This window comes from Barbatula barbatula, assembly GCF_947034865.1.
Source record: "Barbatula barbatula genome assembly, chromosome: 2".
Taxonomy (NCBI): domain Eukaryota; kingdom Metazoa; phylum Chordata; class Actinopteri; order Cypriniformes; family Nemacheilidae; genus Barbatula; species Barbatula barbatula.
In genome coordinates, this window is record NC_136767.1 from 19,446,567 (window position 1) to 19,472,476 (window position 25,910).

The 25,910-nt window shown below is 42.7% G+C and overlaps 1 protein-coding gene across 1 annotated transcript; it reads left to right on the plus strand.

Moving 5' to 3' along the window:
• The first annotated feature begins 256 nt into the window (after positions 1-256).
• Positions 257-24,007, plus strand: snx19a (sorting nexin 19a). Its single transcript, XM_079475360.1, has 12 exons — positions 257-428; positions 731-2,289; positions 2,889-3,027; positions 3,275-3,375; positions 3,488-3,604; positions 3,730-3,818; positions 3,912-4,005; positions 4,119-4,254; positions 4,552-4,675; positions 21,108-21,292; positions 22,150-22,237; positions 22,385-24,007. Exons 2-12 carry the CDS (start codon positions 757-759, stop codon positions 22,512-22,514), a joined length of 2,736 nt encoding a protein of 911 aa, XP_079331486.1. The 5' UTR covers positions 257-428; positions 731-756; the 3' UTR covers positions 22,515-24,007.
• The last annotated feature ends 1,903 nt before the right edge of the window (positions 24,008-25,910 follow it).

Here is a 25,910-nt window from a genome sequence, read left to right on the forward strand (position 1 = left end):
TAGAGGGCGACGTTGAGTCGGATTCAGTTTAACAGATTGACAGGGCAATCCAAATGATGAAATCCATATAATGACTTTGAAATGGCATTTCGAAGGGAGAACAGTACCAACTAAAAATATAACTTTTTTTCAAACAAGGGTTTCTAAAATACTAATTTTTGATTTTGGCCTATGTGCACTGTTGATGACATCTAGCCTTTGAAGGGAATAGGGCATGTGTAGTGGACAGGTTGTCACTAGATAATCTAATTATAATGAAGTAGATTACATTGACCTCAGTGCTGATAGAGCCAACCTCTCAGACCGAACAACATTCTCAGCTACGATATTTTTACACTTTCCAACTGCGTTTTGGATATTTCTAACTGACTTTGAGTAATGCAAGATGTGCCAGTCAAGGATGGTTTAATGAGTATACAGATCATACAGTAAGTTTACCAACTACATTTTTTTTAAATGCAGCTTTATATATTTGAAAGAATATATATTATATTTATTGGAGATTTTTACTGTATGTATAATGTATTATTTGAACATAAAAGTGCATCTTCAGTACAACAATAATGCAATTCACACCACAACAAGGATGCTTTAATAGGTGTTTTTAAAGCATTATGTTTATCTGCAGTGTCAGATGCATAAAATGTGTCGACGCTAAGAGATGAACCCTTCATGTTCAATTTTGTGTAATTATGATTTGTTTATTACTTCTTTTTCAATTTGCAATCAGTCAAGCAGAGCTCAGATTTTGAGAAAATGCCTGGTGTTGATGATGCTGGGCCAATCCCGTGGACTCTCTCTGAGTTACTGGGACAGAGGAGCATTCTGGGAGTCATAGTTCTGATAACATGGTTGGTTTTATTCCACCTTCTGGTTAATGTGTGGCTGCTGTGCATTTTTACAAGCCTTTTGGTTGTGCTGGGTGGATGGCTGGGGTCTCGTGTCGCTTTAAATGCCAACAGCCTCCTTCATTTGGAGCATTTCTTGCCCATGAGTGAGTCCCCTAATGCCCACACTTCCACAGATAGTGAGCAAAGACTGGACTGGGAGATTCATAGCGCTGTCGATAAGGCCTTACGGGACTTTGTACTATCCTGGTACAGCAGTTTTGTTTCTAAGGGAGGGGATGAGTTTGAATGGGAGGTGAGGAATGCTATGCTGGAGGCAGCTGGCGAATTAAAGAGGAGGGCAAAGCTGATGGACAGGAGGGCACTGGCTCAGAGGGTTCTTGAGCTTTGTGGTGGCCATCTGCAGAGCTTCAGCCAGGCCTGGGAGCTCCACCAAAAAGAAAAAGAAGGCAATAGATCCACACTGTGGAGGTTGTACAGTAAAGTTGACATGCCTCACCCTGCCCTCGCCAGTCCAGCCGCCCAGCTTCGCTATTCCAGAGCACTGGTAGATATCCTCATGCATGTCCTCATTCCACAGTCTCACCTGGAAACAAGAACTAGCCGGTACATGGTAAGAGAGCTCATTACATGTAATGTTCTTCTGCCCCTGGTGACAAGAACATCCAACCCAGATTGGTTAAACCAGATGATTGTGGATGTGTTTACCAAGTCGACAGATGAACAAGAAACAGTCTGTGCAAGCCCACAGCAATTGCCTCCAGCAGACCTGGAGGAATCCTGTAGCAGTTTTTGTGAATGTGACCCCCCAATTAATTTTGCCTGTCCAGAAACATCAAGCATGCAGACAGCTTGGTCTATATCTACATCCCCCCTTGGTGATTCTTCTGAATCAAGTTTCCAAAGTCAGTGGTCGTCGGATGAAAATATGTATAGAGGAAGGAGCTCAACTGTGCTTTTTCCAGAAAGAATGATCCAAAATACAGTCGAACTGCTTCGATCTCCATACCGCACCAGCCGCCTCTACGGACACATTGACTGCGATTTGGACTCGCCCACTTCTGAGGAGAGGAAGTTGTCCATTAAGTCTCTAAAACAAGCAGACACGGAAGAGGACTCCACTGAGAATTTTTGTGACTGCATATCTCCTTCAGATTTGTGTGGTTTGGTTTGTCTGGAGGAGGACACGTTGGCTCTTTTAGGAAAGTGTTTCAAGCAAAACATAATTTCAGAGCCCCCTTCTTGCCTTGAGAGAACTGTGGAAGAGTCAACAGTCGTACCACTGACTCAAACAAAGGATTCCAACTCTGGAAGCCTAGGTCGGGACCTTGAACATATTGAAAGACCATTAATAATTCATAACCTGCAAATTACTGGGGCCATCACAGCCAAAACGCAAAAAAACAACATCACTCTTTCTTATACTCTTTACAGTGTAAAGGTGAGATTTTGTTTATGCATTATCTAAAATAAACTAACAATGAACAATACTTTTGATTATTTATGTTTGTTTATGTTACATTTATAGCAAGTATATGTTTTTTTTAAAGTCAATTTTTAAAAAAACTGGTTAATGCCAACACAGTGAACATGAACAATTGTATTGCCATAAAAGGTCAAATATGTAATTTTTTTCGGAGGATCTATTGACAGAAATGCAATATATTATACATAACTCTGTCTTTAAATGTGTTTAAAGACCTTACATAATGAAGCGTTATGTTTTTATTATCTTAGAATAAGCTATTTCTATTCTACACTGAGGGTCCCCTTGCATGGAATTCTCCATGTTATTTCTATAGTAGCCCAAAAGAGATAAACTGCTCTACAGAGCGTGTTTCATAAATACATTACCTCTTTCAGCAACCTCTCCAGTAGATGCCACTAAATTTAATAAACTGGACCTTTAACAAACATTAACTTGAGCAATATTGTTAGTTCATGTTAGCTAATGCATTTATCAATGTTAACAAATACAACGTTTTTGTAAAATCATTTGTCTAATTCATTTTACTAAAATGTACCAAAACTATGTTTTAGTATGAAACTGCTATAAATTCAGAGACATCAACTGCTGGTCAAACTGTCTTATATCACACAATAAACCGGCGCTATAGTGAGTTCCTCAATCTTCAGACACGCTTGGAGGAGAGGCCTGATCTCAAGAAGTTCATGAAAAGTAAGACATTAATTAATTTGATTGTATAAGCTTTTAAATCATTATTAATTCAACATGGTATTTTAGTCAAGCATTACATAATAATTTTTTATATACCTTACTAGAAAGGAATGTACAACAAAATGTAAAGTATATAATATTGTAAATGTCTGAATATCTATATTATATGTGCTGCAACGGGATGTCAGCTTTAATATAGATTTCATATTACCATTTTGGTACATTTAAATGTGTGCTCATATTTAAGATGTCAAAGGGCCGAAGAAACTGTTTCCAGACCTTCCATTCAGCAACGCAGACACAGACAAAGTGGAAGCCAGGAGAAGCCAACTGGAATCATTCCTCAGGGTAACAGATTTCCCTTCATTGAAAAACCGTAAAATGAACTGATAAGTTTTGACTTTTACACAACAACCTGGATCTAGTCTCCCTCACACCTTGTTTTTCCAAACTTTTGCAGAAAATCTGTGCCATCCCAGAGGTGGCCAAAAGTGAGGAGTTACGCGAGTTTCTTGCCCTCAACACTGATGCCAGAACAGATTTCCAGAAGAAACCATCAAGTTCACGAATTGACAAGGTCTCTCTAAAATGATTTCCAACAATCTTGTTTGAGTTTAATGCTGTCACTAAATGTTTCTTGGAAAAAGAATGTAAAAGATTTTCTGATGGTTTGTATTTGTAATATTTTTGTCATATAAACAGATGATGGAAAACATAGTAGACACTTTGAAGACGGCATTTCCTCGCTCAGAGCCCCAAAGTCCAACAGATGAGGGAGATCCACAGAGAAAGTGAGAATCCTTGACACAAACCTAACAGGAATAGCTGAACGTGCTCATTTAAAATACAATTATTTTGTGATGTTACAAATCTTCAAATTTCAGGCCGCGTCTGAGATTTTCCAGTAAAATTGCACCTGCGCTTAATGTCCCAGACCTGCGACCTGAAGTGACATACTCGTTCAGTGAAAAGTGCTCAGTGAGTATCAAATAAAGCCACAAATATGTTGATTTTGGATTATGTCTAGATTTGAGCTTTTTGGATTTTCTGTACATCACCAAAAACACAGCACTTTCCATCTCTCTCTTCAGATTCTTAAAGGGTTCTCCCTGTCAGATCTGGAAGGTTTTCTGGATGAACAGGAGATGCAGGTGGATGTTGTCTTCAAGAATCACTTGAGGAGCAGAAAGGAGCAGAAACCTGTAGAGAAGAGAGGGAGAGGAACAGGTAGCCAAGAATTGTAAAAGCCAGAGTTAAAAACCTGTTTCTACTACGTTCTCAAACAGGTATTGTGCTGAAATAGTTGACAATTGTCTTTCATTTAACATGTTATGGATGATGTACTCCATATCAAACAGGAGAGGGCAGTACCACTCAAAGATAGAGATTCACATAATATGCGTGAATCCAATTTTATGATCGTTTATCTCAAATTTTCCTATGTAAGAGCAAACCACAATGTTAATTTTACACAGCTGAATTGTGACCTGCGCTGTTTTAATCTGTGTGTTTGTGATGGAGAAGACACGGCCATGGCAGACATCGTTCTGAATATCTTGTGTTTGCTGATGAAGGACAGGTGGAGCTGGCTGTGTACTGAAAACATCCAGAAAACCATCAGACTACTCTTTGGCACTTTTATTGAAAGGTAGAACACACTAGTACATACTTCTGACTACTTTGTGGCTGTATTAGTAAAGCGTTGTTGACATCTTACAGGGTTATTCAGTCTGTACAGGGTTTGAATCCGTTTTTTTTTTTTGACTTATTCATGCATTCAATTGGTTTCCTATTTAAATTTTGACTAAATATGAAATCAATTCTGAGGTTTTTTTACTTTGCTTTGGGCCACGTTTAAACTTGGCCCACATGGCCAGCAAAGTAAAAAAAAGCAGGGTCATTTTCTGTTTGAAACAAACTGCAATTATGCAATGCATTGACGAATGATATTCGTAACTGAACATTGTTTCGACTTGCAGCTGACGCTGGTCATAGTTCTCTTTAATTAATAGTGATTCATCAATCTCTGTCAGTCGTAAAGTAAAAAATATTCCTGGAATGCACAAATAGCAGCTTCTCATGTCTGCTGTGCTCTACCCAATTAAAAGTAGTGGATGGGAAAAGTAGCGGAAGGTGATTGGACCGCAGTAGAGCTGAGTGATAACTGGCCAGTTATCCATAAGGATTGCAGCTGGTATGAGAGCCTTGCGTCATATATGTGGGCCAGACATGTGTAAGCTGTCATGAGAATTTAGAAAAAATTTAGGACATTCTGAACAGACTTTACAGCCCATTGCACAATGTTTTCCTTATTTAGATTAATTAGTCCTCCGGTTTATTGATCTGTGTATTGCGTAGGTAAGGCAACAGTGTCAGCACCATTCAAGCTCTCTGATGAACTTAACAACAGATTATTTACCAAGGCATCTTGTGTACACACTGATTTCAGAATGAAAGAAATTTGGGGTAAATCCCAGGTAAACACTATACCAAAGACATTTTGTATTTATCGGTCAGAAAGAATGTATGTAGAAATTGCCTGAAACTGTCACACAAGATGCTGTTGGCAGGGTTCAAAGTTAACTTCTCTCCAATGGCGAAATGAGAAAATGTACCAACCAAAAACCAATTTTAGGTTGAATTTTTATGCTTATTTTCGACCATTGATGAAAATACCCCAATTTCCTTTTTTTATTTGATAGATTTTTTGCCTGTCAGCTACGAATCTGATTACCTGTTCAATTTGGTAAAAGTCATGCTTTATTTCAGCTCACTACGTGAAGTATGCATCTGGGTGTGTTCACACATGCTGTCAGCTTGTGTTCTTTTCACAAAAACAATAGGATTTTTACAAAATGTGCTGTCATTTTCCAGAGTTTCTCACTCTACGTGCCAATGGGAATGTTTGTTTGCACACACAGTTCTTTCAGAATGCCCCTCTTTTCCACCAGAACATTTCATCTTGACTGAATCATGAATGTTACTTTTGAACAATAAAACGTTAATTAATACTGAGTAAATAGAATAACAAGCATAAAAACATTTATAAGGCAAGGGGTTATTTCTAAAAATGTTTGTTTGTTTGGATTGTTTTTTATAATATGGATGCTGGTCATTTACTTCATTTGAATATCTTACGAATTTTAACCGTTTTTAGAGGAAAAGTCCACCCAAAAATGAACATTCTGTCATCCTTTACTCACCCTCAAGTTATTTCAAACCTCTATGACTTTCTTTCTTTTGCGGAATAGAAAAGAAGATATTTTGAAGAATTACTTTTTTTGTGTCTATACATTAGAAGGTAATGGGTACCAAACCTTTTACAAGTAACTTATTTTGTGTTCTGCAGTAAGTCATACAGGTTTTAATTGACAAGAGGGTAAGTAAATGATGTCAGAATTTTCCATTTTGAGTGACTATCCCTTTAAGAGTTATCCTCTATAAATCATTGTAAATATAAAGACAACACTTTTATTCTAATGATTACACTCTTATTATAATTATTACATTTTGGACGCAATGTAGATTTCTTTATTGTAAAATATACAATCTGTAAAGATTCCATTCATATGCTATTATGCTCAGCTATTCAGTGCTTTGTTAAATAAGGTGGCAATTTGTCTCTGATTCTCCTTCCCGATGTAGAGGCCTAGTGCAGTCACTCTGTGCACCTGTTTCTCGCATTACCGTATTTAGGTTTAGGATAAGTTAGGAGCTTGGCCTCGCCCTTTTTAAAACTGGGTGCATACGGCAAATATCTTTTTTTCTGGAAGGTCATATTAGGATGGTCCTAATGTCAGTTTAATGTTGTGACAGTTGATGCTGCCCTGGTGTGTCTGACATCATCACAGTGGGACAGGTGTTAATTAGCTGGGCTAAAATCAGCATCTTATGTAAGCCGAACCTAAAGCTATTTTGTGCACATGACATCGTCTTAACTCGTGCAATTACTCCAGCATGTTTTTCCGCCTAAGTGGGGGTGTCCATGTGGTTTGGGGTTAGTTTAGTAAGTGATGCTAAGTATAATTACTATCACTGCGATTTGAAAGGAATACTTCCTATAAAAACAGCGAACAGAATGTTCTGGGGCTGGATTTGGGACAAGGGGTGGTTTAGTTGAAACGTGTGAAATGCACGTAGAGGCTATTTACTTAGATTGCATCACTGGATAGTGTGAGGTTTTGATGGTGAAGGTCATGAAGCATGTAAAGCTCTGATAATCCGAACTATTTGTTTTGCTTATGACTCAACCTGTTTATCTTAATATTTTGCTTTATTTCATCCACACTCTGATGAATTGACAAGATGGTTGATTTAAGGATATCAAAACATTGCATTTGTTCCTGAACAAACCCAGTATCACAGAGCTGCAGTCTCAGTCTTTTCATGGAAGATCTTATCCCCCATAAAACATTATTGTCAAAAAACGGCATTCATTTTTATTTTTTATAGTCTTCCCATGAAATAAAAAAATGCTTACATTTTTATGTAAAAAAAATGTACAAGGTGTCCCATTTTAGGGATTTTCTAGACTTTTCTCTTCAATAACCCCGGGTTCCATCTGGTAAACATTTGACTGTCAAGTACAAACTTGAGCACAGCATGTCAGAGGGACCTGGAGTTCCGGAAATTTCTAATAATATGGAAACAGGCAACAAATATTCAAACTTCACTTACCTTCTCTCTATCCTCACAGCATTCGCCACCGCCAGACATATGGCAATGCTGCGATGAAGTGCCAAAAGTTTTCAAAGGCATGCAGAGCTGTGTTTTTTTCCCAAATAGGCAAGCTTTAGAGTGCAATTTTGACCAAAAGTTGTGACTGGGACTAGATATGATGTATGTGTATGGAAGATGAACAATGGCCTCACAACTAAAGGAAAATCTGACTTAATTTGGTCTGTTGTTTGTATTTTTAAAAACACACAATTGGTAATGTTGGAATAACAATGACAAAATCTTAAGATTTGGTAAAAATGTAAGAAACAGAGTGGACAGAAAACATGTAATCAAAAGAAAGTTCTCATAATGATAGCATTATGTGACAGAATGAGAGAAACTTATTTGGACTGGTTTTGGTGTGTTAGTGTCTTGGCCTGTTTAAATGATACTAACGGTTTTATAAACACACTTCAGGCCAATTCACAAGCATTTTAGGACAGTCTGTTCATATGGCTCCTTCACATACAGTATATCATATCATTAAACCGATTTCACATTTTGCCGGCAATGTTTAGTTTAACGTTAAGTTTGTTTAGTTTAGCAACCCATTTTCAAACTGTTAGCGGGCGTGTGTATCTGTCTGGTTTCACACTGAATCATTGGTCCCTAAACAGCTATTTTTTTAAGTGGATCAGCTTTGTGAACATCACCGCAGGAATAATCATGAAAGCACTCACCCCGAAAAAACATTGGCAGAAAAGGGTTTCTATGGTGCTCAGCAGGAGAGGAGTCTGGGAACTTATAGCTCTCCGTGGTTCAATGCATGTATTGGCATGGAACATCTTCAAAAAGGGTTATTGTGTAACGGTCCTGGTTCATTTGCTGTCTTCTCTGAGTGACCAATGTGTGTGATGTGCTTAGGATTCAGTACACAGTGTTCATGCTTTATGTGATGCACTTTGCACTGACACAAAAAGGCTCATGATCATGAAGTTATCAAAAGTGTAGTCAATATGTTCTAACCCTTTTGTTTGTTCTGTATCGGTTTGATTCTTGTTGAGTGCTAGTCACCCCAGTCCCCATTAATTTTCATGGTATGGAAAAAGGGCAAAGAACTGTCCCTTTAATGGTGATTTCAGACAGTTTTGTGTCTTGAACCAGCAGTGTTTTACTTGTGTACCTTGGTTGCAGTGGCGGTTCTACATTGAATTGCACCCCGGGCGAGACCACCTTTGAGTGCCCCACCCCCGAAAAATTAATTAATAAATAAAAATAAAACACACACACAAAATTATGACAAAAAAAGTGCAAGAGAAAATTATATTTCTCAATTGCACAAATCCCTTTTTGTACACCTGATGGCTTTGACCTTTTCCTGTCCATCTCTGTTTAATTGGCACTCGACAATCAACAGATTTCCCAATCCCCCCAACACTGTCACTCACGTCATGAAACGAGTCACGGCCAGAAAGACTAAACCAATTCACCTTGGTGAGGTGACACATAATCGTTTTGTATTACTTACTTTTTATTAGCCATTTCACACAATTCACAAAAACAAAAATGTTCAGGAACTATAGGCCTGTATTCATTACATTGTTAATAAAATGTGCGTTATTTGGAAGAAATTCGAGGTGGTGTGTGACTGACTTTAGCTCACTAATTGAATTTGTGTCATGGGAAGCTTTTCTGCCAATCGCTGTGTCATAATCACGGCCCTACTAGAGCAAGCTCCTGATTGGTTAACGCAGCACGAATTTTCGCCAAAGTTCAGATTTCTGGTTCGCCCGTTCCTTAAAACCGCTACTGCTTGGTTGGGTAAACCAATCATTGAGTTATAATTTAACATGCTGGGTTGATGAAACAATTCAGCAATGTCTTGGTATGTTCATATATCAGATTTTCCAATGGGAATTCTGCTCTTTCAAACAACAATATCATGATGTGATGCAACCAGACAAACAAAATGCTACAATTCTTTGGTGCAATTTGTAATATATAATTAATAATAATTATATATCCCCCTACCAATGAATGCCAAACATGGTCATGGAGTGGGCTAAATGTTCTTGTTATGCCACGAGGTCACTGGGTTATGATGTGTTGGCCATTTTGATTTCAGTGCTGAACTAGATCTTGTTTCATCTGGGAGCTGGATTTGGAGATGCCTGTTAAAAGTGATGGCATACCATTATAGTCACTTGTGTATTTCAGCAGCAGACCTAATGTCATTACAAGAACATCTTGGCTGGGTTGATTTTCTTTCTGTCACCTTTAACCTTTCTGATTACAGTTCCCTTTCTGTCGGTCTCTCGACGTTGTGTCGACAGAATGGGGTTTGACTTGAGAACCTACCTTCTCTGACTGACTTGAACAGGCCAATGAAAATTGGCGAATGAAATTTGAATGCCGGACTCCGCCCCCGGATATCCGGGTATAAAAGGGAGCCGGCGTGCCGCATTCATTCACCTTTTTTTCTTCGGAGCCTTCGCATCCTGATGCTGACGACTCTGCAGATATTATCTACGTGTTGCTGGTCTTACGACGTGGTGCAGCGGACTGTCCCTTTTCCTGTGACTTCCCCTGGGCGTCTCGGCAACTGCCAAAGCGTCTCTCTAAAGAGCGAGCCCTTTTCAGGGCTTAATATTTCTTCAGCGCGGCATGTCCCGCTGTGCTCGTGGGTGTGGCGCACTCATCGAGGAAGGGGACGGACACGATGTCTGCCTCGTGTGTCTGGGACTCCAGCACGCTGAGGCAGCGTTTGTGGATACATCTTGCCCGCACTGCGCGCGGATGGCTAGTCAGGCGTTGCGTCACTGCGCGCGGATGGCTATCCAGACGTTGCGTCACTGCGCGCGGATGGTAATTCAGACGTTGCGTTCACGGGTAGCTGCGTTCTTCCGAGAATCAGCCGCCACCTCGAGTGCTTCCCGTTCTGCGGCAGCAGTGGCATCAGCCCTGCCGTCCGCTTCGGCGAGCACCGAGGGTGATCGGGGAATTACCGTGAGCCTCAATCCGTCAGCCATCGGCTCGCGGACCGTTCACGCCCCGCCTCGCTCGTCTGGCCGTCCCGGAATAGGCGGTACGCCGCCTTGTTCCTCCGTCACGTACTCGGACTCGGGGCGTGACGACGATGAGATGTCGCTCGCAGCATCGGAGGGCGACCTCCTGGCATCCGACATCGACGATTCCTTGGAGCTTCCTCCCCCGGGGGGTCGAGCTCAGGATGAAGCGGACGTCGAGATGTCAACCATGCTTTCCCGGGCACATGGTATCTGGGGACCGGCCGTGACTCTAAGCCACGGTCGGCGCCGGTACCTTTCTTCCCGGAAGTGCATGAGGAGCTCAGTCGGACCTGGAACGCCCCTTCTCGGCGCGTGCACGTCAGACTAGCTCGGTCGCCCTGACTTCCCTCGACGACGGGGCAGCTAAGGGCTACGTCGACATCCCTCAGGTGGAACGTGCAGTCGCGGTGCACCTGTGCCCGCAGACAGCTGCCACCTGGAGAGATCGACCAAGGCTCCCTTCCAAGGCTTGTAAGTTTTCGGCATCGCTGGTGTCGAAGGCTTACAACGCTGCGGGTCAAGCTGCCTCGGCTCTTCACGCCAAGGCGTTGAAAGAGTTGCACGAGGGAAAGTCCGACCCGGGGCTTATGCAGGTCCGCACTGCCACTGACCTCGCTCTTCGGGCGACGGAGGTGACGGCGCGAGCCCTTGGTCGTACGATGTCCGCACTAGTGGTCCAGGAGAGACACCTTGGGTTCAACCTTGCGCAGATGCGGGACGCTGAGAAGGTTCGCTTTCTCGACGCTCCCATCGCGCAGGGTGGGCTGTTTGGTGATACGGTCGAGGGCAGCTGTTCTCGACTGTAAGGAAGCAGACGGAGGCGTATCCTGCCCCGCCGCGACCCGGCCGCCTATCGTCCGTCGAGGTCCCGCGCGGCGCCTGCTCCCCAGCAGCCCCGCCCCTCGCCGACTCAGACTCCGGCTCCAGCGCCCCCTGCACAGGCGGCCTCCCGGAGAAGGACGTCGACAAGGAGAGCACCATCCCGTCACCGACCTCCGCGGAAGCAGAAGCGTTCCTGACGGGGTGAACCCAGGGAGATCGAGTTTACCGGGCCCGACCCTGGCAACTACATCGCTAGAGGGTCGGACTGGGACGGTGCCTGCCCCGTCCCAGCAACACCAGCCGGGCCCTTTCCAGGGCCTGGTGCCCACATTCTCACAAAGAGAGCTTTCTCTCTCCCTGGGTCTTTCTCACAGCCGCTCTCACCCTCCGCAGGACGGTGCTCGGCAACCCCACGTTGTGTTTCGGCGAGACACGGTTGGGTATAACTCTCAGTGGCCACCAGCACCCTCAGTCAGACGGTGCGGTATGCCACCATATCGCCCGACAGGCACCTCGGCAGAGCCGCTCTCCTCCCCGGGGTCCCCCCCCGCGTCGAGGGAGCCGTACTGCCAGCCATCGAACCATCCCCCACGGGGGCAATGACTCAGATCGAACCTCTGGTCCCCCTGTCTCGGTACCTGGGAGCCTGGTTGGCTCTTCCCAGACCAGCACGGTGGCTAGAGAGAACGATCCGTCTCGGCTATGCGATTCAGTTCGCCAAGCGCCCACCCAAGTTTCGGGGCATCCTCTTCACATCAGTGGGAGTAGATGCTCCCGTGCTTCGGGCCGAGGTCGCTACCCTTCTGGCGAAGGGGGCGGTCGAGCTCGTCCCTCTGGCCGAGATGTACTCCGGGTTTTACAGCCCGTATTTCATTGTCCCCAAGAAAAGTGGCGGGTTGCGCCCCATCTTGGACCTGCGTACCCTGAACAAGCACCTACACAAGCTGCCGTTCAGGATGCTAACGCAGAAGCGCATTCTGACGTCCGTCAGGCGTCAGGATTGGTTCATGGCGATCGACCTGAAGGACGCGTACTTCCATGTGTCCATCCTCCCTCGTCACCGGCCGTTCCTACGGTTCGCTTTCGAGGGACAGGCATATCAGTACCGCGTCCTCCCATTTGGTCTGTCCCTGTCTCCTCGAGTCTTTACGAAGGTCGTGGAGGCCGCCCTCACTCCCCTCAGGGAGCAGGGGGTGCGCATACTCAACTATCTCGACGACTGGCTCATCTTGGCGCACTCGCGAGATCTGTTGTGTGCACACAGGGACCTGGTGCTCCGGCACCTAGACCATTTGGGGTTACAGGTCAACCGAGAGAAGAGCAAGCTCTCCCCTGTGCAGAGCATCCTTTTCCTCGGTATGGAACTCGACTCTGTCTCCATGTTGGCACGTCTTTCTTCCGAGCGTGCCCAGTCGGTGCTGACCTGCCTGAGGAGCTTCAGGCAGCAGCCAGCGGTCCCCCTGAAACATTTTCAGAGGCTCCTGGGCACATGGCGTCCTCGGCGGGGGTGGTCCCCCTCGGGTTGATGCACATGAGACCGCTACAGCACTGGCTACAGAGCAGAGTTCCTTGGAGTGCGTGGCACTCCGGCAGCAGGCGCGTCCCGATCACGCCCTTCTGCCGGCGCACCCTAACCCCATGGTCTTCAATGACCTTTTTGCGGACAGGGGTCCCTCTTGGGCAGGTTTCGAGGCGCGTCGTGGTGACGACCGACGCCTCCCTGCAGGGTTGGGGTGCTGTGCGCAACGGGCACGCAGTGTCGGGTCTCTGGAAGGGCCCCCGCCTGCGCTGGCATATCAATCGCCTAGAGTTGCTGGCGGTGCTGCTTGCACTGAGGAGGTTCCGCCCCCTCGTGCAGGACAAGCATATGCTGGTCCGGTCGGACAGCACGACTGCGGTGGCGTATATCAACCGACAGGGTGGTATTCGTTCACGGCAGCTATCGCAACTCGCCCGACGCCTCCTCCTGTGGAGCCAGCAGGTGACGAAGTCCCTGTTAGCCACTCACATCCCGGGCGACCTGAACCAGACAGCCGATGCGCTCTCTCGTCAGTCGACGCCCCGTGGAGAGTGGCGGCTCCACCCCCGCGCAGTCCAGCTCATTTGGGTGCAGTTCGGGCAGGCACAGGTGGACCTGTTTGCCTCCCTGGACACCACCCATGGCCCGCTTTGGTACTCCCTGACCGAGGGCCCCCTCGGCACGGATGCCTTGGCGCACAGCTGGCCGCGGGACAAGCGGAAGTACGCCTTCCCCCCCAGTGAGCCTCATTGCACACGTCTTGTGCAAAGTCAGGGAAGAGGAGCATCAAGTGCTACTAGTTGCGCCTTACTGGCCCAACCGGACTTGGTTCTCGGAGCTAATGCTCCTGACGACAACTCCCCCCTGGACGATTCCCCTGACGAAGGACCTTCGTTCTCAGAGGAAGGGCACGTTGTGGCATCCGAAACCAGACCTCTGGAACCTCCATGTCTGGCTCCTGGACGGGACGAGGAGATCCTGAGTGGTCTACCCCCAGCGGTGGTGGATACCATTGTTCAGGCTAGGGCCCCGGCCACGAGGCGGTTATACGCATTGAAGTGGCGCCTCTTCTCGTCCTGGTGTTCTTCTCGTGGAGAAGACCCACGGATATGCTCGATCGGGAGGGTGCGGTCCTTCCTGCAGTCGAGACTCGAGAGCAATCTCTCCGCTTCCACGCTGAAGGTGTATGTAGCCGCTATTGCCGCTCATCACGGACCAGTTAGTGGGAAGTCTCTGGGACAGCACGACCTGGTCATTAGGTTCCTGAGGGGCGCGAGGAGGCTGAATTCAGCCCGTCCGCGCTCCATTCCCTCTTGGGACCTCAATGTGGTCCTGGCGTCGAGCCCCTCGGAGATGCCGCTCTTTCTCATCTTTCGATGAAGACGGCTCTCCTAGTGGCGCTCGCCAAGAGGGTAGGGGACCTACATGCATTTTTCGCGGCCACGGATTGCCTAGAGTTCGGGCCTGGTCAATCTCACGTTATCCTGAGACCCCGGCCTGGCTACGTGCCCAAAGTTCCCACCACTCCCTTTCGGGACCAGGTGGTGAACCTGCAGGCGCTCCCTTCTGGGGAGGAAGACCCAACCCCTTCCGTGTTGTGTCCAGTGCGCGCGCTGTGCCTCTGCCTGGACCGCACGCAGAGCCTCTGGAGCTCTGAGCAGCTTTTTTGTCTGTTTTGGGAGGTCAGCACAAGGGAGGGCTGTCTCCAAACAGAGGTTGGCGCACTGGATCGTGGACGCCATCAATGGCTTACCGATCACAGGATCTCCCGTGCCCGCTTGCAGTGAGGGCACACTCCACCAGGGGTGTGGCCTCCTCGTGGGCACTGGCTCAGAGCGCCCCTCTGGCAGACGTATGTAGAGCTGCGGGTTGGGCTACGCCCGGCACCTTCGCGAGGTTCTACAGCCTCCGCGTGGAACCGGTATCAGCCAGAGTCTTACGAAGCACCGCCAGGTAAGTCCGGCAGCCGGTGGGCGTACGCCAGCGATAGCACTCCTCCATAGGTGAGACGTGGTGCTATCCAGCCTCCCCTCTTCCCCCCACGTGGGCGAAGAGTAGGCATTCCATCCATCACTAAGCACTCCTCGGCGGCGGGCTCGGCGGAGCAGCCCTGCCTCCCTTGGCCTGTTCTGAGCTCTAGCAGTGACTCAGACAAGGCCTAGTGCTCCACACGTAGTAACCCCCCCACAGGGCGGTTCCGTCTGTTGTCTTCTCATGAATAGCTCTCAATCAATGGCCCATGACCTCTCCCAGGTGTACTTCACCTGCTCGCGACACCATCTCGTGTCTGCATGTCTCCCACGTGCTCTCCCCTATCCGGTGAGACCGTGTGTGAATCTCCACTAAGCTCCTCCCTGCGGTAGGAAGTGGTCTCCGTAGCGCGTTCCCTCAGGGGGGAATGACGCTTCCCAGTGGCCTTACGGTGCCGGGCGGCTTCTCGCTGTTAAGAGAACTAGGCCGCCGTCCGTGACGGCCGTTGGAAGGGGCTCCCATCTTTTTTTGAAAGCTCTGGACTCCTTCCCTTCCGCTGGAAGGTTGCAATTCATGCTAAGCGCTCACGTCTGACACGCCCAGGCCAGTCAGCGTCGCTTCGCGAGGAATTGTGACGCGGCACAGCGCTGTGGCGTTTTCCGAGGAACCCCATTCTGTCGACACAACGTCGAGAGACCGACAGAAAGGGAACGTCTCGGTTACGTATGTAACCTCCGTTCCCTGATGGAGGGAACGAGACGTTGTGTCCTTCATGCCACAACACTGGCCGCCCGCTGCAGCAGTCGGGGCAAGATCCTCAGGCTCCTCAGCACAAAAGGTGAATGAATGCGGCACGCCGGCTCCCTTTTATACCCGGATATCCGGGGGCGGAGTCCGGAATGCAAATTTCATTCGCCAATTTTCATTGGCCTGTTCAAGTCAGTCAGAGAAGGTAGGTTCTCAAGTCAAACCCCATTCTGTCGACACAACGTCTCGTTCCCTCCATCAGGGAACGGAGGTTACATACGTAACCGAGACGTTTTTCTTTTAGCTTGATTTTAATGACTTTTCTTAATATTTTTTAACTTAATCAAGAACATTTATTAAAAAACAGTTATTGAAGAGTATGATCATGCAATCATGCTTTGTATTAACAATGTATTGTTTGAATGCATTTTGTGGTTTCAGAGAATTTGTTGGAATTGAGACATGTAAACAATTTGTATTTTTAAGCATTATTTTAATGGTTACAGGATTGTTTCCCTTGATTTTAATTACAAATATTAGGCCACTCTTGGCTGATCTTGCCAGTTCTGCTTTGCAGGCAATATTCTTGGACAGATGTATTGCTGAGTTTGATATGCCGTGCCTGCTATGAGCACAAAGAGCTTACCATTGTTGATGTCATCTTTGTTTTTTGAGCCATATCTCAAGAGACATTTCAAAAGGGCAGACACATCAATAGTGAATCTTTTTTAGATCAGTTGCTCGACACTTTACCAAAAGGGGGCACAACACACTACATTAGCTCACCCAGAAAACATCTTTCATCATTTACTCACCCTCATGTCATTCCAAACCTGTATGACTTTCTTTCTTCTGCAAACACAAAGATATTTTGAAAAACATTGCTAACCACACAATACTGGACCATTTGACTTCCGCTGTATGTACACAAAACCATAAATACTGTATTTTTTTGTGTTCCACAGAAGGTCTAGAACCCCATGAGGTTGAATAAATGTCTCATCTCTGTCTTATATACTTCCCCTTTAGACAAACACACACATGCACTGACAGTGGTGGATAAAAGCCTGGCCTACCTGGGAAATGTTGAGGGCTCTGATTTTATGATTTTCTATTTATACTTGTACTGGAACAAATTGTTGTATTACCCAATGCTTTGACAGTTGTTGTTATGTAAACTACCGCCTAGCCATTTTTTCTTTTATGTCTTGGCAGTAGACAGTTCGACAAAGATCAATAAAGCATTCCTTTTTTTACCAAAGAGATGGAGTGAGAGGCTGAGTTCACATTAAACTGAGAGTGAGAGAAAAATGCAAAATTTCACAGTTTTCAGCATGTGTGAAAATAAAGCGCTAGTTCTCCAACAGAAGTCAGCGCATCAACACTGGCAAGCTGAAATTGGCAGAAGTTGTGTACCGTACGGTAATGTCACATTGGGTAAAAAGATATAAATGATAGACTGGTCTCAGGGGAACTCGATTCATACTAATTTGTATACATTTGAACAAAAACATGTAATTATTTGAAAAAAGCAACAATAAATCACCACCCCTAAACCTAACGTAACAGTTTAAACGTACTAAACTGTGACTAAATTAGTGTTTCTCAAAGTGTGGGGCGGGCCCCACTGATGGGGAATAAAGACATGACAAGTGGGGCGCGACAGATGGGTGGACATTTTGTCATCTCAGTTATTTACTTTATTATTGACCATACACTCAAAACTTAAAATGACTTAAAACAACATCAGATCGCAAAGAAAAGAAAACTGGAGATTCGGCACCCGCAGAGAAAACCAAGACATACAGTGGACCTTATTACATTTATTCTTTTTTGTTTAGCAGACGCTTTTTTGTTTATCCAAAGCGTTTACCATTTTGTTTTTGGCTATTGGGGACAGGTGGGGCTCGCACCCCTTCCTAACCTCCAAAGTGGGGAATGACACTGGACTAAACTGTACTAAAATAAGCTACCTAAAATAGTTATGAATTGCTATGAGGTTGTGTTGGATGACACTTTTCTTATGTATACATATTTCTGCAATCTTCAAACATGAACAAATGTTGTTTATAATTTGCTCATTTTCTGCAATTCCGCTTCCTGGATTAGAAAGAGACATAACAAGATTCTTGCAATTGTAAGGAAAACATACTTTTATACGTTATCTGATTTCACTAAACACCGAACTCTCTTTTAATCAGACCTCGCAGCATTTCTTTAATGTTTGAGTTGTGATATTGTACCTCTGGTTTAATGTGGTGCTCATTGTACCTCAGGTTTAATGTGGCGCTCATGGTCCTTCATCCTATATATACACACACTAACGTTGACATAAACTCTAGATTTGCTGAAGAGTCACTTCTTTTTTTCTTCTCATCTCAATTGTGAGACACACCTGTTCTATCTGTCTATCCTGTTCACCTGTCTATGTGTGCACTTACAGTTTGTTTACTCGATTGAGGTATTGTCTACTCCTAAGGTATACTTCTGTCAAGCCTTGTGAAAGTCAGGCTCAAGACACTGCCAGCAACGGGTGCTAGATAAAACTGCACAAATGTTCATTGTTAATTATTATAGTTAACTATCAATGTCAATAATTGGTGGGACTGGCACTAAAATGTGTGACCCAGTGTGAAAACTAGGCTAAAAAATCTACTTATTAGTGACGAGCATCAGAGTTTGATTTTAACCATTTATTTTAAAATGATTTACTGTAAGTCTTTGGCATGCCTTAGTCAGTCAAAACTTTATCAAAATCTAAAGATGATCCTTTCACAGGATATTCTTAACAATTATGTGGGATCGCCTATCAGCAATTTGGAGAGAGAACCCATTCAAGACAGCAGTTTGCAAAAAGGGCAGGACAAGAACAAGGCAGACTAGACGACCAGGTAGAAGTCAAAAGAAACCAGCACGGGACAGAAAACAAGAGGGCCTTAAATGGGTAAAACTAACAAGGGAAAATAACACTGGGCAGGTGAGGGGAATGAAACAGTAATGGGAAGATGGACAGGGAAACAAGGGGGCGGGGCCAAGAAATGCGTCAGCAGAGCACATGGCACAAAGCAACAACAAAGGCCATGTGCTTCCACACAAAACACAACAAGCATACTGTCACGACCCTGGGCCCGTTCTTTGTATGTTGCTTACTACATCCAAGATCAAATGAAACTGTCCAGATGACCTAATCCCACTCATGATCATGATCTGGATAATACGGTTATTCGAACGCACCTGTTCTGTAAAATTAGTATATCTGGATTAAATTGTCTGGGATCATTCCACGCTCACCCACTGTTTGGAAATGGAGCATATATCGATAGAAGAACTATTGATCAGCAACGCTGCTATTGGCTGGTTGTCACGTCAATAGACGTAGTTACGTACATATTTTTTACCGCTGCTAGAAGGTTATGCCAAATTTTAAAACCGTATCAAAATTTCAAGGGACACTTCAAACGATGCACAGACAATTTTCAGAGATATTTATTACATTTTAAAGCAGTTGTATATTTTGATAAATTAACTTTAAGTTAATACATTTAAATCTTTTTGTGGTTGATTGCAATGAGATGGTGTTTTTTCCCCACACAATAAAGTGTTTTATACCCATTAGCAGGAGTCCACATCATCTGGAAGGCATACATCTGCTGAGTGAGCACAGAAATGTTTTACAGAGTTGAGGAAAATATGATTTTGTTGCTTTTAATGTATTGTGAATTATTGATTTCTCTCCACAAAAGGCACATCCATGTATAAACTTTTAAAAGTCTTTAAATGTTGGATATATACAAATTTAAAAGCAAACACTTTAATATTGACCTTGACAATATAAAGAACACAAACCTAAAACTGGAGATTTATTTTAAAAAGATTGGAGATTAGAAACTATTTCCATATTGTTTACTGACCTAACATCTCTTATTGCAGGTAAAATATGACACTGGTACTTATCCATGGAGATTAAAACGAAAAAAAGAGGGCCTAAGCATGTTTGTGTTGTTTTTTTATGAAGAATAGTAAAGAAATTGTATACCAAGAGTTAAACCTCACGAAGCTCATTCTAATTGTAGTCCTGGCTAGAGCTGCAGTGTAACACGTTTGGGTCAGGGAATGGTGTCACAGTACTATCATAAATGTGATTGAAGATTGTTGACTCATGCATATTCAGGTCATTTTGCTTCAGTGCTGGTGATACTGGTGCACATTAGGTCACACACTGTCTAAGCGATTTAATCAGTCGGCTTCCTTATTGATTCAACTTCTTTTTGCTTAATACTATTACTTATATTAAAATGAATATTACCTGCAAATATTATAATTTATTTTCAGAAAATAACCTGAGGCCTCAATACAATGCTCATTGATGTGATCAAATTGCCAGCCGTTTAAACCTGTGTTTTGGGTTGGCAAAGGTTAAATGTAACCCTTAACTGGTTGAGTAAGATAGTGATTAACAAAACCAGCGAGTCCCCCCAGCTGCCATTGGCTATTGAAATCTTGCTTGCAATAAATCTTTCAGAATGCTCATGAGTACATATAGAGGCATACTCTATGCATTCGTGAGTGTGGTTGGGCTTATATTTGGGTTGTCAATCTGGGACGGGTGAGGGGAAATCAGAGTATACTCACTACAAAAAATACACTATACCACTGTGTAACTCTCTGTAAATTGTAAAGATTTGCATAATCTTAGCCTAGAGATTTAAAGGAAAATAAGATGGTTGAAGTAAAGAAGTAGCGATGACAAGCAGTAAAACGTGCTACGGACAATTGAGCCCAAAGGTTTCATGGCTAGATTGTACAGTTGTACGGAGTTACTTTTTGATCAGAATGCAATTCAACATAAATTCAAAACATTTTAAAAAGATAGTTTGATTATGTACTGTAAAGTGCACAGATCATTTACCATATGTTGACATTTTGGGGAAAAAATATTATAGAAGACTGGCCCTTGTTGTAATTTTTCGACAACTTTCAGGATTACATAAGCACATATGTCATTATACGTCATTTCGGCATTTTAACAACATCTTGTGATATACATTATACTATGCTCACTTTGAACACTTCTGAGGTTTCCTTTAAAGCTTTTACTTGTTCCTTTTTAGAGGAAAGTTCCTACACTTAACAATGGAATGTAAGGATGTGTTGAATTAAAGAAAAAGTCTCTTTTTGGTTTGAGTATATCTACGTAAATGTTTTTGTCTTGTGCGGTTTTATCTGATCTCCAAATCAGATTTAAGGAATGAGGATTTCCGGGAAAGCCCATTGTGCATTTCTGTCCTACTCAGGTGGATAGAAGGCGGCATAACCCACCTGACCAGTACCCCATGCTGGGTGATCTATCTACGGGTTCTCCAGGATGCAGTGTGGCCCGGAGGTGAGCTGCCTGTGGGGCCACGGCCATATAGAAGCCCAGAGCAGAGAGAAAAGACCAAACTGCAGTGCCTACAGTGCCTCATGCAGCTATTCCCAGGTCAGTTTATACCACAAAATGTGATCGACTGTTATGGATGGATGTATAGGAACAATAAACTTGAGGAATCTGATTTACAAACATTCAACACCAGCAACCATGTTCTATCTGCCTGTCTAAAGTCAATGAGTTCAAATGTTGCATGCTTTCCTGTTAATGCATGCAAACATTATTATAACATACACAACATGTTTACAGTTTAGCTTTCCTGTAGCTCAGTGGTAAGAGCATTGCTTTAACAACGCATGGTTGTGGGTTCGAGCCCATGGGATTGCACATGCCTACGTATAAATGTATAGGATAATGCAATGTAAATCGCTTTGGATAAAAGCGTCTGTCAAATTCATACATGTAAATGTACAGTAAAAGCAATTGCAGTTTATGCAAGAGATTCAATATTTACACCTATTCAAACCGCTGTTCATTTGCATGTGTTTTAACACCTGATCTGCTGAAGGAATTAGGCAAATCAAGCAATTTGAATGTGTAAATTTCTCAGCTGGATACATTCCCGATCCTTTTATCCTTATGCATCATTTAATCATCACCTGATGTATAATTGCTGATCAGTAAGAAAATACTTAAATGTCTATTAACTGCGCCAGGAACATAGTCCTCACTCATTATACTGTAGACACATTACTGTGTAATGAGACTATTTTAAATACTTATTTACATCGTAGGTACTGCACAGAATGAGAAATGCATAGTTTTAATATAGCACAATGTTTCACTGCATGGTAGATGGTATATGGATAGCAGGTGGTTCGCAAGTAAGTATTTTAAAGAGGTTTTCATGCTGAAATGCTTAAAGCATTTTGTGAATTCACCCCATATGTGTTTTGTGTGAAATGTAGAGTTAATTACAGACATACTTGGTTCTGAGAAATGCCGGCTGGTCTGGGAACATGTGCTAGAGTCTTTACAGGACCCCAGTGTCAACAGGTATTCACGTATAATCTGAATTCATTAGATTAGATATAAGATCACAATATTTCCAGTGACCTCTATTTTTTCTAAAAGCACATATGAACTACATCTTCAATATAGGCAGAGACCTTACAAAGTTTGAACTGATGTGGTTCTGCACAGGCACTTGGTTTTCTGTATCTTTGACGTGCTGCTGGAGTTCCTAGTTCCAGAATTTTCCAAGGAGACGTTCCAGAGGTCTTTACTGCAGAGTCTTCCAGGGGATGTAGAGAGAACGCCATCATCTGCCTGAGGACACTGTGTTTCTTTCCTTCTCTTTCAGTGCAGCGCTTTTAGGGTGAGGCTTTTATCAGCTTGGTTTATCATTTTGGCTGGTGTTGCAGACAGCTGTTTACGTTGAATGTTTGAATGGGTACTTTAAACATGAACATTTGACTAACTGTTATAACTAACATTTCGGATGGGTCTGTAATGAAAATTCAGATTAATATTACACTTTACATTTTTGTTGCTGTTGCTATGCAGCTAGTTGCCTGTAACTTATTGTAGATTTATATTGATCCAATAATTTACAGAAGAAAAACATGAATTACTGGCAAACTGCAATTAAAGGGTTCTTTCATGTTCATCCAAAAAGCATCTTGTTCATTCAAACTGAATAAACTGTAGACTTTACGTTTTATTATCTGTTTAGAAAATAATTTAAAAGGAATATTATGAAAAACGCTCTACTTAACATCATAATCAAGCCAGGCCTCTAACTGTAATATAGCTTTACAAATAGTAAGAAGGCTTCTAATATTTCATTTCAGTTGAAAGTTTTAATGTACTATATAATTAAACTGTTATGCTGTTACCACATTACTGTAACAAACACACAGATTTGAAGGTCTCCTCTTACATTCTGTTTTTAATCTCCCAGTTTCTTTCTCTAATCATGACGTAAAATTGCTGGGCCACATTAAGATGCCACGATGCTCTTTCTGAATGGATTCACAGTACAAGTATTAAAGCTTTTACATCAACAAAAACTACATCATCAGTCATATGGCAAAACCTGAAACAAATCAGGTTTTATTGTCCTGATCGTGGCACTGTGTGTTCTTGTTGCATCATTGTAGACTATATTCTCATAAATATTATTGCTGATACACACAAGCACACATTTTCCAGTATTTCCTTGTAACAGTTCAAACTCTTGTCATTGCTGCATTGACCTACTTTTTAATTGTTTAACATGTTAAATGGTCTCTGCTCTGTATGGGTAAACAAAACAAAGACATCAGATGTTAATGTCAACAAAGACAAGGATCAGTTGTAAATCACTCTAATTGGTCTCCTGCATATGACTTATGAACATTCTTGCTAAGTAAAAAAAAATGAATACACGTTGTTTCGATATAAATATCTCTCCTAATTCTCTTTGAAACAAACAAGCAACACATGTGCTGTTTGTATGTCAAGAAGTATTATAGTATTTAAATATAAATAAAAGCAAGGACAGTATCTTACATTAGTTGTTCATTTTAGTATGATTACAATTCTGTTATTTGAATGAGACTCTAATATAACACATTAATGACCAAACCACACTCTCCACGTCACCTGGCCTTGCAGGTCTTGATCTGGAGTTGGACCTTGTTTTACAATTCTGTCAAAACCTGCAACCAAGGCCAAGCTTATGAAAGAAGCCAGCGGAGCAGAATTAGATTAGAAGTTTATTGGTATTTTCATTCTTGCATCGCAGTCAGATGTCTGGTGCTATAATAAAATCCATGTGTTATTAGTTGGTGGTTTGCTTCATGTGCACATGCATTGCACACACACACGTTTTCTAGAACTTTGTGTACTTTATGCCATAGCTGCGTTCATGTGCTAGATTTACTAGTGTGATGACAGTATGATAACAACCGGTGTATGGAGACTTGTGGTTAATAAGTTCACTAAGGTTCACTAAGATTCAAATTCAAACAACCAGATGTAGAACTTTCATCACACGTATAAACTAAATAACCAGAACAAAACATTGGCAAGATAAGAATACAAACAATTATGTCTGGAAGAGGGATTGCGTTTCTTATTCTTTATTTTGCTCAAATTTGTGGACAAATACACCCAAATACACTTGCACACACTGTACATAATAAAACGTTTTAATTTATAAGATATATGAATATATATCTATGCCCATCTATGTCTGTCGCAGTGAAAAATGGAAGCCATATAAGTATATTTGTCAATTACTACACTAAAACGCAGAATATATATATATATATATATATATATATATATATATATATATATAATGTTAAAGCATTGTGATACTTCACCTGGCAATAATGTATCCATATTGCCAAAATTTCAAGTTAAACTTTAGTACTGTAGGATAGTTTAGATAGATAGATAATTAAGGTTATGCATATGTTGTAAAAAACATTTAAAAAACACACCAGGATCTAGATGTCAATATAAGACCACATAAGATCATGTTTGTCCAGAAGAACCATCTGTGTGGTACATTTGCTGTCATTTGCTATGGCTAATACAACTATTTAAAAAGTCTTTTGTAAAACTAAAAACTTTTTTTGCAATATATTTTTAAACCATACATATGCAGCATTGATTCTGTCAAGGAATTTCATGGTCTTGCATGCCGAGAAATGTTTGTAGTATAAGACCACTCATAATCAAGATTGGGAGTGACAGACTTTTCTGGCAAAGGGAAGAAGGGGCTGGGGACGATATGGGATGTTAAACACAGGGACATTTCCCGGATTCTGCAGATGGTAAAAGCAGAAGCTAAAGTGTTTACGTCTTTTACAATGACAATTTGAATCGAGAGCAGTGTCAATTTTCTAGCCCATCGCTGTAGGGTCAGTGACTTTAGCTGCAGAGATGACAGTATATTGTTGATGACTGTGAATGTTTCACTGTTTTCGTGGTAGATTCAGCACATTATATGCGGAATTCACTTAGCACACAGTGAACTGTTCAGAAGCTTAGAGGAAGAGAAGAATAATATATGCTCCATGGTCTGAGAGGTGTTCAGAAAGATTCATGAAGGGATGTATATCAATAATATTTGCTGTGTTTGAAGCGGCGAGCTTCAAATCTTTGTTAAAGAAGATAAATAAACCTGTCTTTACCGTTTTCCATCCTGGCTTTAGTTTATTGCACTCTTATTAGATGGATTGATATGTTTACTTACTCAGGATGTATCTGTTTATGCAATAAACTGTGTTTGTGTAAGAAATGTGTGTGCATTGTTTCTTTGTTGTCCTACACTGAGTTGTTTATCATATGGGAAAACCTTATGATTATTTACTTTGAAAAGCACATTGAGTAGTTTTTCCTCATTAAGAATAAATAAATAGTGCTTTCGGGAAAATGTAAAAAATGTCAGTGGCCTAATAGGTTTTAGCCCTATATGGAGAACGTCATGGCATCTTTTGAAATCACACAACCAGCTAAATGCTTCCAACCATGTCCTTTTGTGAACTAAGTGGACTAAGATGGTATCTGACATCAGTGGCATAATTTATTAAAAAAGCCAGATTTTCCTGTTTCTGTGATAATGTTCTGAAGCAGAACATATGTTTACACAAAGAAATGACAAAGCTGTGAAGTTACCCAGGTGTATATTAATATTCTGTCTAAACTGCAATCACCCACCGCTGTCAAGATTGGG

Excerpts from the sequence above, each read along its gene's own strand:
- snx19a (XM_079475360.1), top strand. The coding sequence starts at position 757 with ATGCCTGGTGTTGATGATGCTGGGCCAATCCCGTGGACTCTCTCTGAG. Across the intron at positions 3,028-3,274 it reads TCTCAAGAAGTTCATGAAAA|ATGTCAAAGGGCCGAAGAAA; the intron begins GTAAGACATTAA and ends CTCATATTTAAG. Across the intron at positions 21,293-22,149 it reads CCTCATGCAGCTATTCCCAG|AGTTAATTACAGACATACTT; the intron begins GTCAGTTTATAC and ends TGTGAAATGTAG.